Source organism: Egretta garzetta, unplaced genomic scaffold (assembly GCF_000687185.1).
Source record: "Egretta garzetta isolate BGI_Z169 unplaced genomic scaffold, ASM68718v1 scaffold286, whole genome shotgun sequence".
Taxonomy (NCBI): Eukaryota; Metazoa; Chordata; class Aves; order Pelecaniformes; family Ardeidae; genus Egretta; species Egretta garzetta.
Window position 1 is genome coordinate 377,494 of NW_009260078.1, and position 15,680 is coordinate 393,173.

Consider the following 15,680-nt stretch of genomic DNA (forward strand, 5'->3'; position numbering starts at 1 on the left):
TTTCTGATGAATATTAAAGAAGAATCTGGAAAAAGGGATGAACAGTGTGAGAGATTATATGAAATTATTTAGGATATGGAAATCTAAAACTGACTGTGATTCATTTCAAAAAGATCTGTTGATTAAAATCACAAAATTTGATAGAGAAAAGTGCAAAGTAATGCACTGAGAGGAAAAAAGCAGTCTTGTCCTTATACAGGGATGGGCTTTAAACAAGCTATTAATTAGGAAGGTGTTTGAGAGTTGTCATGGACAGGTTCTTTGAACAAGTCAGTTCAGTACTTTAATGTGGTCAAGGAGCTGAGTAAGTGTTATTTGGAGAGAAAATGTGAATAAGACAGAAAGCTGTGTAAATACATGACATCTTTACAAGTTGAGTGCTGTATGCCTCTCCTGCCCCCCCACCGCCCCCACCCCCATAAGCTTCTAAGATTGTAATGTTGACAAATCCTTCACTTGGAATGTACTTAATATCAACATTGTCTTGCAGATTGAGCCATATAAGCTTCCTTCTCTCATCTGCTGTTGGGTGGGTGATGGAGGATGGAAATGTGAGACTTCGCTCCTTTTTTTTAACTAATTCGTGTGGATTTTTTCATATTTGTTTTTTTTAAAGTTTTGTTTGAACTTGTATGATTCCTTGAATTTATTGCTGTGTGATACAGCGTATCAGGAGAAGTAATTGCATGTCATATTCTAGCCCAGAATGTGATTTGGTATTGTATGTTTTAGTCCATCAAAGAAATATCAGTATCTCTATGGTGTTCTGCATAACTGTGGCCTGAGTATTTCTGAATTTGATTTGCAACCATGCAAAGAGATTGTCTGAGACTTTGGAGACCTAGATGCTCTCTAATCTCATTCTAGCTAGTGATGAGAGATTGGATGAGGTATATTTGTACAATAGGATGGATACTGCAGTTTTTGAATCTCTTTTTGGTTGGAAGGTGTTATAGCAGGAGGAATATATAACTCAGAAGCAAAATTGTCCAGCAACCCCATGGAGCTGACTGATCTCACCCCCTTGGAGTTCTAGTCCAAAGCAACAGATTAAAGGGTTTGTAGCTGGACATGTTAGCTTCGTATTTACCTGCACAAGTCCTGATTTGAGAAGAGTTGCCTGTTTCCTTCTTTTGTAGCACCGGGGAGGAGATGTGTTGGCAGGCATATAGGGTGTCCTGGATAAAGTGACCGCTTCATCTGTTCATACCTTTACCAAAGACCCAGTGAATCTTCAGTCACTGTATACTGAAAATACATCTTAGTCATCCAGTAACAATTGGAAGGCCTAAATACAAAATGTAATTGTCAATGAATTGGCTTGTGGCAATATGGCTTTTTGATGCTCTTGCAGTATTTGTTTCCTTTCAGCTAGAGAAAACCACCAAAATTGAAGCCGCTGCAAGTATTTTCAAGGATGTAAAACTTAAGGCAAGAAAGTGCAATTAAAATAATTTCAGGCTTTGTTTAATATTGTCACCATTTCATAAGTGAGCAAAATTTCAAAAACATCTAAATCCAATATCAGCAATGGCTTAGGCTGTATATAGATGCTCTCATTCTAGAGGGGATTATCAAGCCAATTTTTTTTCTTTCCCCCTTTTTGTTTGTTTGTTTCTTTCTTTCCACCCCTTTTCTTTTCTTGAAGTGAATTAGGGAGTATGAGCAGACGGCTCTGTTGGCAGAGCAGTGGGGCTGATGGTCTCCGTTGCAGATGTGTGACAGGCCAGCTGGGGGTTGTAGTCTTTTCCTCTGGTGAGATCCAGAAGAAGACTACATCTGTCTGAGTGCCAGATGGAAGTGCTAGGCTCTAGTGTTGACTCTGTTAAATGAAAGGTGTGATTTTTAGGTTTTCGGTTTTATTAAATGCAAAACCTCATGAAAACATGCTTCTTTTAGTCTAGCAGCTAGAGTAATTAAGGTTGTCCATGTACAGCTTTACATTAGCTTGCTTAATTAGATTCAACCTTAATGTATCAACCAGCCTTTGAGCTTTGGATACAGTTGTATACTGAGGAATTAGATGCATAACCTGAAAGAACTCATATTTCTCATACCAATTTCTAAGCATAGACCATGTGAAAATAACCATGCAAATAATAACAAAAACTTGTTTTCATTTACTTTAGCAGAAGTTTAAATGTTTCGCTTACTGATTGGACATTTTAATTTCCACTAGGTTTTATTATGTAAAATATATTGTTGTTTCTGAAATCTTATCAAACTGAACATGTAAGCATTCGTAGAGGGATTCTAAACCATGCCAAAAGAACAAATTCCCGTTTCTTTCCCACAGAAAAGACATTTGTTCTGTTACTTAACAGGTGTGTCTGGTAAGATGTGTTCATACTTATTAAGATGTTTAAAATGGCTTCTCTGAAACTTCATACAGTAATTGCTTTCCAAGAGAGTCCTTATAATAAACTTTAGCTGCTGCAGCATTTGGCATTGTCATCCTGAGAAATTATCCTCTTGCAGTCGTGGGAATGAGTGGTGTGTGTAATTGCCATTACATCACTTGCTGCTGATACCCTGGGTCTCTTTTCACTTATGAACATAAGCTGGCATTGCTCACTGGTAATGTTGTTTTTGCAGGAGAAGTATGAAATGAGGCTGATCATGTCTTTTACAGCAAGAAAGAAAGTGAGCCAATCGGATGCTGTTGATTAATTATCTTTGTTCTCTCTTCTGTGTTGTCAACATGAAATTTTATCTAAGAAAATTTCCTTTTCTACCCTGTATCTGTTTGCCATTTTGTTTTTGTTGTATTTTATTCGCTGTGTTTTTGGAAGGGTAGACTCCATTGTAACATTGTTTTCCTCAGCTGGTAGTGCTTATCAGCTGAGCAGGATCGGTGTAATTGAAGTACATTTATTATCATGCTACTGAATTTCATGTCTGCCTGACTGTTGTTTGCTTCTGTGATCAATCTGAATTAGTTTGAAGGTGCAGGTGTCCTGAACAGACCAAATGTGGTTGGTGACATCGTGTCTGACATGCATTTTTGTTTTCCTCCTTTAACAGTGACCAATTTATAGAAATATTTTCTTAGATATTGTCATTTGTGTAACTATTTTTTTCAACTGTTATTGTTGGAGGAATTTTGATAGTTGAAATTGTGTGGACTCTGAGTGAAATCCAGATCTTGTTGCAAAAAAATGAGAGCTTTTCCACCTTAATAGAACTGGGATGTCACTTTTGCTTCCAGTTGTAACGTACAGATTGATTTATTGGCTTACTGTAAATGAGTGGGTTACTCTTTTAGCATCAGTTGACTATCTCTTTGGAGTGTGACGTATATGATAATAATTTGATTTGATTTCTGGCTCACCTGATGGCATCCCTACATGCCACAAGGCACATCTTCCTGAAGATGTACTTGGACAAGTAGCAGAGAGAGGAGCAACTATAGGTTCTTTTAGAAGATTTTTCTGTAATTAATATCTGCAACTTTTCAGGAACATCTCTTGAAAGCACTGCTTTCTTCGAAGCAAAGTAATCCTTTAAATGAAATGGATATGTTAATGAAATATATCAGGGGTTCAGTGTTTATGAAGCACTTTGGGAACCCCTCTGAGAACTATCCAACTATAAAAATACAGTGATTAATGGTTATTTCTAAGTTTTGATTAATGTGAAGGGACAAAATCTTAATAAAGCATGTGTAATTTTACGATAAAAGTAAAATATGGTGTTTTACATGAATGTTTCGATTGCTTTGCGTGTAATATGTGTACAAATTACATTTTCAGAAAGATACTTGGAAAATTCTACTTTTGGTCTCCTGGCTTTGGTGCTGCTTTACCTGCTTCTTATATGGCTATTCTCATCGAAAGGAAAAGCAGGTATGGCTTGTGTTTATGGATTTTCATTTTTATATAATAATACTTCTTGTTTTGGTCATTTGATGATTGACACTTGACAATTTAGTATTTTTGTTTCAGAATGCTGGAAATGTAGTTCATATGAAATGAAAGTGCCTTTTGCAACCTTAGATTTAAATCTAGGAAGCTACAGTGAAAAAAAACCACTTTAAAACATTCAGTTTCTTTTTTGTGGTTTGTTTTTCTCTTTTAATCTGTAATCGGTTTGCTTAGGATTGCCCGATGGATCTTGGTTGCTTAGGATTTCCTACTGAAGCTGTAGTTGTGTTTTTTTAAATACAATTTAAATACTATTTGCCATTAGTCACAGAGAAGGATTGGGTTGTAAGGTTTTAATGTTTTGAAGTTCAGCTTCTATTGGTAAGCATTATGACTTTCACTATTGATACAAGCTACTTACTTTAACGTGGAATGAGATTCTTTAAGTCATCTAGTTAGTAAGTTTTATTCAAAGTAGAGAAGGTGACAAAAGGGTAATGTAAGGGATTACTCTTTAGAAGATGGTGGGGGGGTTAGTACTAGAGATGATGTGAACGCACTTTTGGTTACTATGGGTATCTGAAACTTCCTTAAGTGGTTAATTTCAAAATAACTTCAAATACATATAAGTCATGTTCTTGACTGACTGTCAGGCCCCATTCCAAAACTTCTGTCATGGAGTAAGCAAAGCCCTAGCCAAGTTTTAGGTAAGATTGTCGAGGTTCTGTCCTTTTAAACGAATGCATTATCCATTGTTTTTGAAGACTGAGGATGTGTAAGAAGTTCTGGAAAGGTGGGAGCACTTCTTAATCACTTTATTTAATGTAACTATAGAGAAAATAATTGTAGTAAAGATATTAAATAATTTAATTATCTTTTTAACGCCCTTTCTAACTGACTGATTTTCACCTTAGTCCAATTACTTCCTAAGAGGGTGGGTAAATTTGGTAGAACTTTGTCTAGTTATTTGGACTCCCACGCTGCCGTCGGTATCTGTGTGCCGTTTTGCGATGAGAGCAAATGCATTTTCTCCCTTTGATCAGTGGCAGCACTAGCTTAACTTTTCCTACAGACTTGTTACAACGTGAGGATTTTGTGTGTCAGACTTCCAATATTTCTAGATAGTATTAAAGGGGAAGAAGTCAGGCTGGTTGCCCACCTAGGGGTTTCTTGTAGCTTTCAGAGTATTTGTGAGTCAAGAGTTGAAACTGCTTGTGAACCCAAACCCATTACAAGGTTTTTGTGTAATAGTGAAACAACTTTGAAAAACTTGCAAACCGAAGCTTGTTAAGTGTCACAAAAAGAGTAGGCAACAAATTTTATGTCAAATGGGGTTTCTAGAAGTCCTAATGGCAATGTATGAATGTTTTGACATGTTAACAGGCTATTTAGCATCTGAAATTTGAAAGAAATAAAAGTTGAAATAAAGGTGTGTGACAATGACCAAGGTATATTGGTACAGTGTGTATGTAATGAGGAATGCTGAAATACTTAATTCCTGGAAGTTTATTCTGTCAGAATCCAAAATTGTGTGACCTAAGGTATTTTGCCTAAAAAATTCAAGTTACAGTGCATCAGATAAAATGTAAAAAGGTTGGTATTGCAATATAACACATACAGCTGAAAATGTGGGCTCATTGTTATTAATGGAAAAAAATTATTAAATGGCATCAAAAGGTAGTTGAAAGTTTAGGGTTTTTTAAAATATGAAGCTGTTTGGTATGTTATCAGATGCTAACTCTGTATAACGTGTGAAATGCTGCTGCTGACAGACTTAGTGAAATATGACTTTCTCATTTCACATCTGTTTGCTTGCTAGCTTCTGTTACATGCAAAATCAAATTTTAATAGACTTGTAGTCTCTTAGGAAGCTGACGCTTGACACGGAGACACGGTGGCATTTTCAGTCATATCCTGGAGTAGCTTACAACAAATTGTATTGAAAAATCGTGGAGGTGGGAAAAAGTCCCAAACTGACTTCATAAACATATCTCTAGCCCTTTAAATTGCTACTAGCAGCTGGCAGCAACATCAAACTTAATCACTTAATCTCTTCCCAAGTGGATACCCTATTTTAAGTACCTCACCGGCATTTGCTTGCACAGCATCCCTGTCAGTCCTGAACTTGGGAACAGCAGGCTTGTAAATCAGATTTTCTTCTGAGTATTGCTGTTCTTGTGTGCCAGCCTTGCACATTTTATAATTCTTATGGAAGAATGGGAAAAAGAGATGGATAGCTTGTCCAGGTGCATTATAATCCTGAGGAGGAGCATGTTTTCTAATGTGTAACAGAACTAGTTTGATTATAGTTTGTGTAACACGTAATTGCAAATTTGCGTGGCACTCGCTGGAGGTGACATTGCATACAAACTTCAGACTCAGGAAATGCCACTACATTAGGATCTGTGGAAAAGGCCGAGGAACAAAAAAACTTGTAAACATTTTTGTATATGTATATATTAATGATCTGTGAGATTCTGGGAAGAGATCTAGTCACATTATTATGGTTAAGTGATGCTTTGATAAGAATTATTTCTTAGAAAATAATTGAATTTAGATACATAAAAATGCAGATTATGTGTTTATAATGTGCATATTCATATTCTCTGACTTTAGTCCCTTAGTCCAATAGGAGTAACTCAGAATTTTTGCCTTTTTCTAGTACTCTCAAGCAGTGTGGGTTGCCTGTTAAGATTAGGAGGAAGCGCCCTTACTGGCCAACACAGAATTTATAAATGACAGTCTGACATCTGTTAGCTGCATAGCTGTTCTACGTTTGATGCTCTGAGAAATGCTAAGAGGGCACAGAGTTAAATTTCAGCTGATTTTGACTTTACATTATCTCATACAGTACATAGGTTTCTAATAGTTGTTAGTGTTGGTCCTGCCATGTTATTTCTTTTCTCTATGGCTCTGGCAGAGGTGTTGAAAAATGAGAAATGAGACAAAAAATATTGTGTTACTGGTGTGCTATGTGTTTTCACATGCAAAGAAAATGTTCTTGCAAATAAGGAAAGTACTCCCTCTTCCTGGAGAAATGTACACAATTCATTAGAATGTACATTTTTCTAATTCCTTTTGATCACTTGGCCATGACTTCAACATTTTAATTACTCTTCATGTATATATTGTCATAGTAACTATGGGTGTATTATAATAAGTAAGCTTTTAACAGATGCACTTGCACATAATACAATTTTCTTTACAGTTTCACCTTTTTCATCTCCTATTAAAGAAAAATGTGGAATTCTTTTGTCACAGAATTTAGCTTTTTAGTGTTAGACATTAAAAGTTGTGTTAATGTCTCAAAAATTGGGGATATGACTCAGTTACATCAATTTCGTTAAGCTTCCTTAGGAAATCATTACATGCATTTTATTAACCTATGTATGGAGTTGTTTTACCTGTGTACTCCTTGTTTATTTCTATAGGTGTTGTTTCAAATTGTTGATAAGAAGCAATTTTATTTGTTTGTAATTTTGGAAAATGAATATTTTGCTAATGTCTTTTGGCTTCTGTTTGTAAGTCACAGTTACAATCTCCTGTTGTTTTTTTTTTTTTTTTTCAAAATCTATTAAATGTTATCAGCAAGAATTGAGCATGTAGCAGAGGAGGAGGTACGTGGCTTAGAAAGACACGGTACTACCTTGTTCTAGAAGCACAGACACTTAGAAGGCAAGGAAGTAACTGAATATACTCATTAAAATTGTTGTGAATGAAGCTGTTGAAATGTGATTTGAGGCTTGGCTGAAGCCAGCCTGTTACTGGACATCTGATTGTACCTTACTGATTTCTAAGGCAAAGAAGTCTGATAACTCAGTGAAGAGCCTGGATTTAAGACGTCTCCGATTACTCTCAAGGAAAAGAATGATACTCTCTTAAGTGTTTTGTGGATGTGCTGATGTTTCAAAACCATTTAAGTTGTGTTTTGCTAATAGCTAAATGGCAAACTTCAGTTTTTTGGACTCTTGTTCAAAAAATAATGTATTAGTGAGTTTCAAGATCTATAACTAAAGCTTTAAGAAGGGACACAATTAGTTTTAATGACATTAATTGTCTTACTGCCTGGCTAACTTTTGTTTTTTTACCCCTGCCCTTTGTAAGTAATTAAGCCAAAGAAAGTTTAACTACAGGCACCTAAAATTTCTGTGGCAATTCTGAAGGGACCCTTCTGGGATTGCCCCCTGCTCCCCCCCTTAGGCTGCATTAATGTTTACATACTGGCTGTTAACATTATAGCGGCGCCTGTCTCGTCGCTACAGTTAAGTCTGTGTCACTGATGGTATTATAAAACTTGAGATTTAGGGCTTTTATAATTTGGTTGTAAAATCTTGCTCTGGGCGACTGTTGTCAACATGTTTTTAGTTGAAAACTGGGTGTTTTTCATAAAAAAAAAAAATAATCAGTATACTAACTCAGAAAAATGTTTAAAGCGTGTGCATTTAAAAAGTGATATAGTGCAACAGTGTACATTATAGGGAACATCTATATACACATATATTTACTGTTCTTGGAAATAAAAATATGGCTATGTATTGCTTAGAGAAGTGGCAGAAACATTTGTGTAAGAACCGTGAGGAATTTTTAGACTGTATGTTTGTTCTCCTGAAGAAACATTCAGCTGCTGTTGGTGTTAGTTGCTTACCACAAATGCCATCCGTCTAAATACATTATAAAGGAAGAATATGGCAGCATAGTAATGGTAAAAGGTATACACTGCAAATAAATACAGCATTTTTCTGAGTTTGTCCATTCAAATACAAATTTGTTGGTATATATTTCTGAATAGTAGTATAGTATATTTAGACTTGAGGTGACAATTTCCTTTCTCGGAACGTTTTATGATTATTCAGTTTGATGTTGTAGTTTAGGGAAACCTATAAATCACCAGTATGGGGGGGTGGGTGATCAAAACAAGTAAACTCTTCTAACACAAACTCTTTTAACACCACAAGTGTTTTTGCAAGCTTTAGTATTACTTGCTACAGGTAAGAAATTGAGAGAGCAAGCTACATTGAGGGCTGATTTTTTGCATATTTTTGTGTTGTAGTAAAAAACTCCTCAAGTTTGGATCACTCGCATGAGTATTTTGTATTATAATCTGGTAAGGCGAGCTGGCAGGGAAACAAATTATTTTGGAGGTTTACTTCTTTAGAGTGATTATTACTGTGAAATATGGAGCCAAGCTGTAGATGTTAATGGGAATGCTTTTTGTTTCTAAACCAAAGTATGTTAAAACCCATTGCACTTCAGCAACTGCCTTGGTGAGAGCCAGTGTTTGAGAGATCTGTGTTTTTATAGTAACAGCATGTAAACATTTGAACACATTTTGCTGCATGCTTTGGGGGCTGATGCTGCTATTGTTATCAGAGGGAGGGAAAACATTGACTGTTCCAGGTTGCCTGGGAGCTCAGGAGTCAATCTGGAAGACGCTGTGATTGTGGGAACATTGTGAATGGCAGGTAGCTCAGGACTGGCAGCTCTCAGGAATGTTTTTCATGGAAAGGAGCATCTCTTGCTGACTTTGGATCTTAGTGGGAGCTGTAAGAGCTGGGACTTCTTCCCCAGCACAGGGCTGAAGTATTTCTAATTTACAGTAATTTGTCTTGCTGAGAAATGGGATCACCTGGCTTATGCTGTTTGTCCTGACACACTCAGTCTCCAGTTTGGAAAAAAAAAACCATCCCAGTAGTCTGGTATTTTACACTAGAAAGATTGATGACCTCTGTAGGGTATATCCCTGGCAATCATAACTTTGATATTTGCAAAGAGATTTCTATTTTTCACCTGTTGTTATAGCATTACATGTTAATTCTGGAAAAAGTTCCTGAAGCTGATTTAACTGTGTTCTGTTAAACCAATATCAGCGAAGTCAGTCTCTAAGAACAACCTTTTGTAAGCACAGGAGCAGGCAATTCCGCTGTGTCCTAAGTCAAGCAAGCAGGGCAGAAGACCAGCTTGGCTGAACAGGGAACTCCTTGTGGCACTCAAGAGGAAAAAGAAGCTGTACGATCTCTGGAAGGGAGGTCAGGCTCTGCAGGAAGATTACAGAGCTGTGGTTCACATATGCAGGGAGGACAGGGAAGGCCAAAAGCTCAGTTAGAGTTGAAACTGGCCAGTGTTGTATCTGACAACAAGAAGGGCTTTTTAAAGTACATTAGCAAAAGCTAATACCTAATAGCAAAAGAAGGTCTGAAGAAAACACTGGACCAATACTTGTTGAAGATGGTCACCTGACTAATAGGAACGAAGAAAAGTGGAGGCATTCAGTGCACTTTTTGCCTCAGTCTTTGGTAATACTGGTAGACCTTGGGCTGACCAGTCCCCTGAGTTAGAGGACCATGAGCGCAGGAACAGGGACTTTGCTTTTGTGGACACTGAAATCATAAGGGACCAGTTGTATCAGCTGAATGTTCATGGGGCCTGGTGGGATTCACCCCAGAGTGCTGAAGGAGGTAGGGGATGTTGTGGCAGGACCCTTCTTGATCATCTACCAAAGGTCTCAGGAGTCTGGGGAGGTCCCTGCTGACTGGAAGCAAGTCAGTGTTGTTCCAGTCTGCAAAAAGGGCATGAGGGAAGACCCAGGGAACTACAGTCTAACCTCAGTTTCTAGAAAAATTACGAAGATTATACTGGGTAGTACTGAAAGGCATTTAAAGAACAGTGTGATCCTCAGGCACAGTCATCGTGGGTTCACAAAAGGAAAGTCCTGTTTAACTAATCTGATACCCTTCTATGATAAGGTCACCTGCCTGGTGGATGAAGGGAAGACTGTCATTTAAGTTGTAGCCAGATTGTGAAGCAGTCCTGTGTGAAGGAAGAGGATGTCCTCTGGAGATCATAAAAAAAGATGCTGTGTTACTGGCAAGGTGTAGACTATGTGCTCCATTTGTAAAAGCAGCTGCAGAGTTAAATTTGCTGTATTTAAATGAACTGTGGAAATAATTTTGTTCTTTATGCAAGAAAGACCCTCTTTCCCATACTGTGCTCTTAATTATTCCTACAGTCAGTCTATCCTTCACTCCTGCCCTTTACTCCTCGTGATTCTGTGTATGCACATAAGATGTAGGCATAACACTTAGACTTCTGCATTTACAGTCAACACATTGACTTTTCTAACCATCTGAAATGTGTGTTTCTATTTCATGCCAGTCATCTCTTCCCAATTAATTGAGTGAATAACCGTTATGTGTCTTGGTTACAAGGGCAGCCTAGATAACTGTCTTAAGCTAGATTTCATCCACTTCTGATGGCAAAAGTTAGTAAGATGAATCCTGTAGTTGTAAACACAGCAAGACTGATCCTTGGGGATCAGTTGGTTCCAGTTGCATGCATTTATAGTCAATCAGCTTGGTTATAAACTACTCAGGCTTCTGAAAAACTGTAACCATGTCTGAAGAAGTGTTCAGCAACCAAATTTCAGGAATTTTCAGCCTGCAGCATTCGAGTGTTGGAAAAATTTGGTCCAGCTTGCTTGTGTGGTCCTTGAAGTCTTGCACAAGGTGGAAGAGCAGGAGAGCAGCTACATCTTTATAGTCGACAACCCATTTTCTGGGATAACACAAGCAGACAGTAAGAATACTGGAAGATGCCATGTGAAATATATAGCTGTGGTTCTGGAGATGCTGGATAATGTGTTGAAGACATCTGTGTGGGACTGTACAGATTGCGTTTATTTTCTCTTAGTGTCGTTACAGTCAGGGCTGAGCTGGATCATGCAGGACTATTTGGTTGCATTTGTTTGATGGTCTCCAGTTCCCTGGGTTTCAGGAGGATTTACCAGCTTAGGCACAGCACCAGCTGTGAGGTTACTTCATGAATAATCAGAGACATCACAGGCAGCACCCATTAAGCTCTGGACTAGCTCTGTCAGTTCATGTGGGGCCAGCCTGGATGGACAAAGAGCAGTGCTAAGGTCGAGCTACAGGCTCTGATAGATCCCAGGTGACTCTGTAGCTAGCTCTTCCTGCGCTGCTCCATGAGTAACTGAGATTTGATTATAGTTCAAGTTTAATTTTTTTTATTATTCTAAGGACCATTTTTGGCAAATCTGTTTTTTGAGATGTTCACTTTGCAGGCTGAAAACTAAGTAAAAGTGATTTGGTCATCTGAGTATTAGTATAATTTCGTATTCTGTTTTTCATCATTGACGCCCAAAACCCCCTCAAAAAAATCTTATAGTCATGTTGAAATGCCTACAGATAAAATGTTAAAATTCAGACTGCTGCTGAGCATTGGACTATTCTGCAAGTCTGACTTGGCTTCAAATGGCACAAACAGTGGATTAATTGCTCTCTTCTGTCTGCTCAGCACTAGCATCCAGGAGACACTCATTTGGACTTCCTTGGCTTACGCAAGCACTTAATATATCTTCTGTGTCTGAATGCTTGCGTGTAACATGCAGCTCCCAGAGGGGGAATAATAAATATTCTGCTAGTATAGGATAAACTTCAGATGCTGCCTAGGTGAGCTGTCTATAGTGCTGGCTGACGTGGCAATGAAAAGCTTGACATTTACCTGGCGAGATAACATCCATGCCTACCATGCCTCTGGTAGAATGGCTGAAAGTCTTTGAGGGAACTTCTCTGTGATATATTCATCAGGTCTGCTCGCAGGATACTGGTTTTAGATAGTACAGATGAGAGGAGTTTAAATCTTTGTTTCCATATGAGCCATACCTATGAACGCTCTGTAAATGAAGTGACACTTCCCTGTAGCCTCATTGCTCCCAAAGAATTAACGTTGTTGTTAGCTCCTGCAGCAGGAAAAGTGTGGAGGTGGAAACCTGGAATGGTAACGATTTGCTGTATTTAACCATGCAAGGGTTTTCTGTGGTGAAGATTACAGCAGTGTCTGTGGTTAAACATCTTGTTTCCCCTTCCTGCCCTCTCCCCTCCACATCCCAGCAGAGAAAATGACACATTTTTATTTCCTTTAAGTCCTATGGATTGCATAGTGTTTCTTGTAATCGGATGACCTCCACTCCAGATTGAAACTTTTTGATAAAGTAAGTGTCTGCTGTTAAAACCTTCTTCTAAAGATGGTCTGCCTGAAAAGCAGGAACAACAGAGTCCATGGCATAAAACAGGTCTCATGAATTTGGGCCAGTTCCTGTCAATGCAATCCAGACTGCTCCAACTTTAGTGAAAGACTGAAACAATATGGACTGTCTGGTAGTACAAGATCATTTTGTCTACTCAAAGGAATTTGTATGTGGCTCCATCTTGCTTCATCAATGGTAAGTTATTCCTTTTAAGCTCTTCCTCAGTGTCTGTTATTCATTCCTCGTGAGCTAGCAAAAATGTTCTGACATCGATCGTTGGCATTTTGGATCTTTGAGCTTAAAGTTAGAAAATAGTAAGTTCAAACTGGACTTGGCAATAGCTTTTTTCTGTCTTTGGTAGGTGGAATGTCACATTAATGTCTGTCTGTAGTATCTGGCACAGTTCATCATTGGATACTGATGTCCTGCCAGGAACTGACTTCTCAGTTAATAGGGATGTGTTGAAATGACTCTTGGTCAAACTTTTCGTGTGGCTTGCCTACCTTTCTAGAGAAGGTTTACATTGGCTTCCGCCTGCTGTCCCTTGGGACCCCTTGTGTTCCAGGCTCTTATGGATGTAGGCACGCGCTTAACAGCATTAATCCATCTTCTGCACGACTAATTCGTAGCTCCTAACTGGATTTGAAGCCTGTTTTTAACATGACTTAATATGCTGTCATAGGGGTTCTAAAGGGGAAAAATGCAGGTGGCACTGTATGTTGGCAAGTCTTAACTCTGTACTCTACTTCTGTTTGGAATAGCTGCTCTGCTGTTTCTGAACAGGTTAATGGTTGGACTTGATGATCTTAAAGGTCTTTTCCAACCTAAATGATTCTATGATTAATCCTATGAACATAAGGGCATTTAGAAGTTGATCACACCGTGTGAAAAACTGCAGTAGGCTTTTGTTTGAGCTGGACTGATTTGTCCCGTTAGGTTTTTTTTACGTATTGCCTCAGGTATTTTGTAAACAGTGTAATCCCATCACAAATACAATCATGAAAACATTATGAGTCTAAAGAGAAAATTAGCTCTAAACATGCAAACAAAACAATAGCTACTAGTTTGACACACTAGAAAAAAGAGCATTAGGCTGCTTAAGTCTTTTGAAACAGATGAAATAAGTGATGATTTCAGTAGTTTAAGAAAAAAACTTGTATTGTGGAATGGACTGTCTCAAACTGGGCACAAAATATGACTTGGGGAGGGAAAGGTGGCTATTTCACGGGGCTTCTTGGGAAGCCTCTAGGAGCTGCTTCTTTCCGAGCTGTTGTGGGCTGGGTTTGGGATGTGCAGGCAGGGCGTGGGTGAATGGCTCTGGGCCTGAGAAGGGCTGGAGGGTCAAGGTGACGGAGAACAGGTCAAATCCTGGATGAATTTCCACTGGTGTTGGGACAACCCCAAGCTGTCTGCTAGAGTATTAGCCTTAACGTAAGATATTTTTTTCTCCTTCTTCCTGTCCTTCTCACTCCCAAAATACACTGAATATATGTCCAAGGCCAGTGAATATTGCATATCTCTGCAACTCTGAAATTTCTGTGCCCTGTCTTGCCCTTCTTCCTAATTTTTATTAAGTTCTGTCCATTATGTCCTCTTTTAGTTATGAAACAGTAGTGATTGCCTGTAAAATATGTTTCAGCAACGTGACCCACTGCTGCTAAGGATCACCAAAGCAGTATTTCTCAAAAAGAGTGTATTTGCTTTTTTGTGCCCTGCGCGCGTACCTTCCAGACAGAGCGGCCAAGCAGCACATGTTGTATCCTGACTGAGAAGGCGCCCAGAAAAGAACTGAGTGTTTTCTTTTTGATTGACCGAGCTGATTAAAAACAATTCTGTGTTACGATCAACAGTCCAAAGAAATTGTTATTTGGGCCCCTATTTAACACTAGATAGACCTTTTATATGAGGAATGTTAATAACTTAAAAAAAATTGCTGGAAATCCTTCATTTCTTTTTTCTGAGGTTTGATTAATTTGTTATTCTTCTGTTATCTACTAGTCAATCCTTTTATGAAACTAATAAGCTTTTTGGAATCTGATTTTTATCTCTTCATGGAATCTTGCGGGGTTAAATCACACTTTAATTAAGAGTTTTTTTCCCCTCTGCAGGTCAGCCTTTGTTTTAACTCTGGCTCTGTCGACACCATAGAGAAACTGGGAGAGGAGGAAGAGGGAGGGAATGTTGAAATAAAATCTGTATAAAACAGAGCATAAAAGAGTTAAAAAAAAGTTAAACTACAGATGTTATCTTGTGTTGCACTAGCTGAAAACTCAGTAAGAATTATTGGTACTAATTTAACTGGAATGTATTACTGTAGATATATTTTCTTTTTGGCTTCTCTCCCTTCCTGGTTTTCTCATACAGTTTCTTTGGCACATGTTCAAATCATAGAACACATTGAGTTTCTTTTCTTTCCTTTTAAGAACAACAAATTCTGAGTATTTGCAAGAAAAAACAACCATTTTACTTAACACGTAATGTGTTCACAGTTTTGAGCAACTTCAATTTCCCAACCTGTAAAGTGTCTATTTCCTACTTTAAACAACCTAAAATTTTGAAATAGAAAATTCCGTAAAAAAACCCCGATGGCCCATGGGTTCTTAAACTATATTTTTTGACATGAAGTTATGTGCCTGAACATTATCTTCCTGTGAAAGACTTGCTACTGGTATTTACTAAGCTCAAAAAGTAATCATTTTCTTTTTTGAAAACTTATTGCTTAGATCTGTTTTTATAATTTTTGGCATTATTTTGCAAGCTTATCTGTTCCTGCT

General features: G+C 38.0%; 1 protein-coding gene across 1 annotated transcript in view; it reads left to right on the forward strand.

The window, feature by feature from the left end:
• The window catches only part of TMEM135 (transmembrane protein 135), a 183,714-nt gene that overhangs the window by 2,501 nt on the left and 165,533 nt on the right, over window positions 1–15,680 (forward strand). The window contains exon 3 of the mRNA XM_035896800.1: window positions 3,753–3,845. Within this exon, the coding sequence (XP_035752693.1) occupies window positions 3,753–3,845 (93 nt within the window). The remainder of the gene's footprint in view (window positions 1–3,752; window positions 3,846–15,680) is intronic.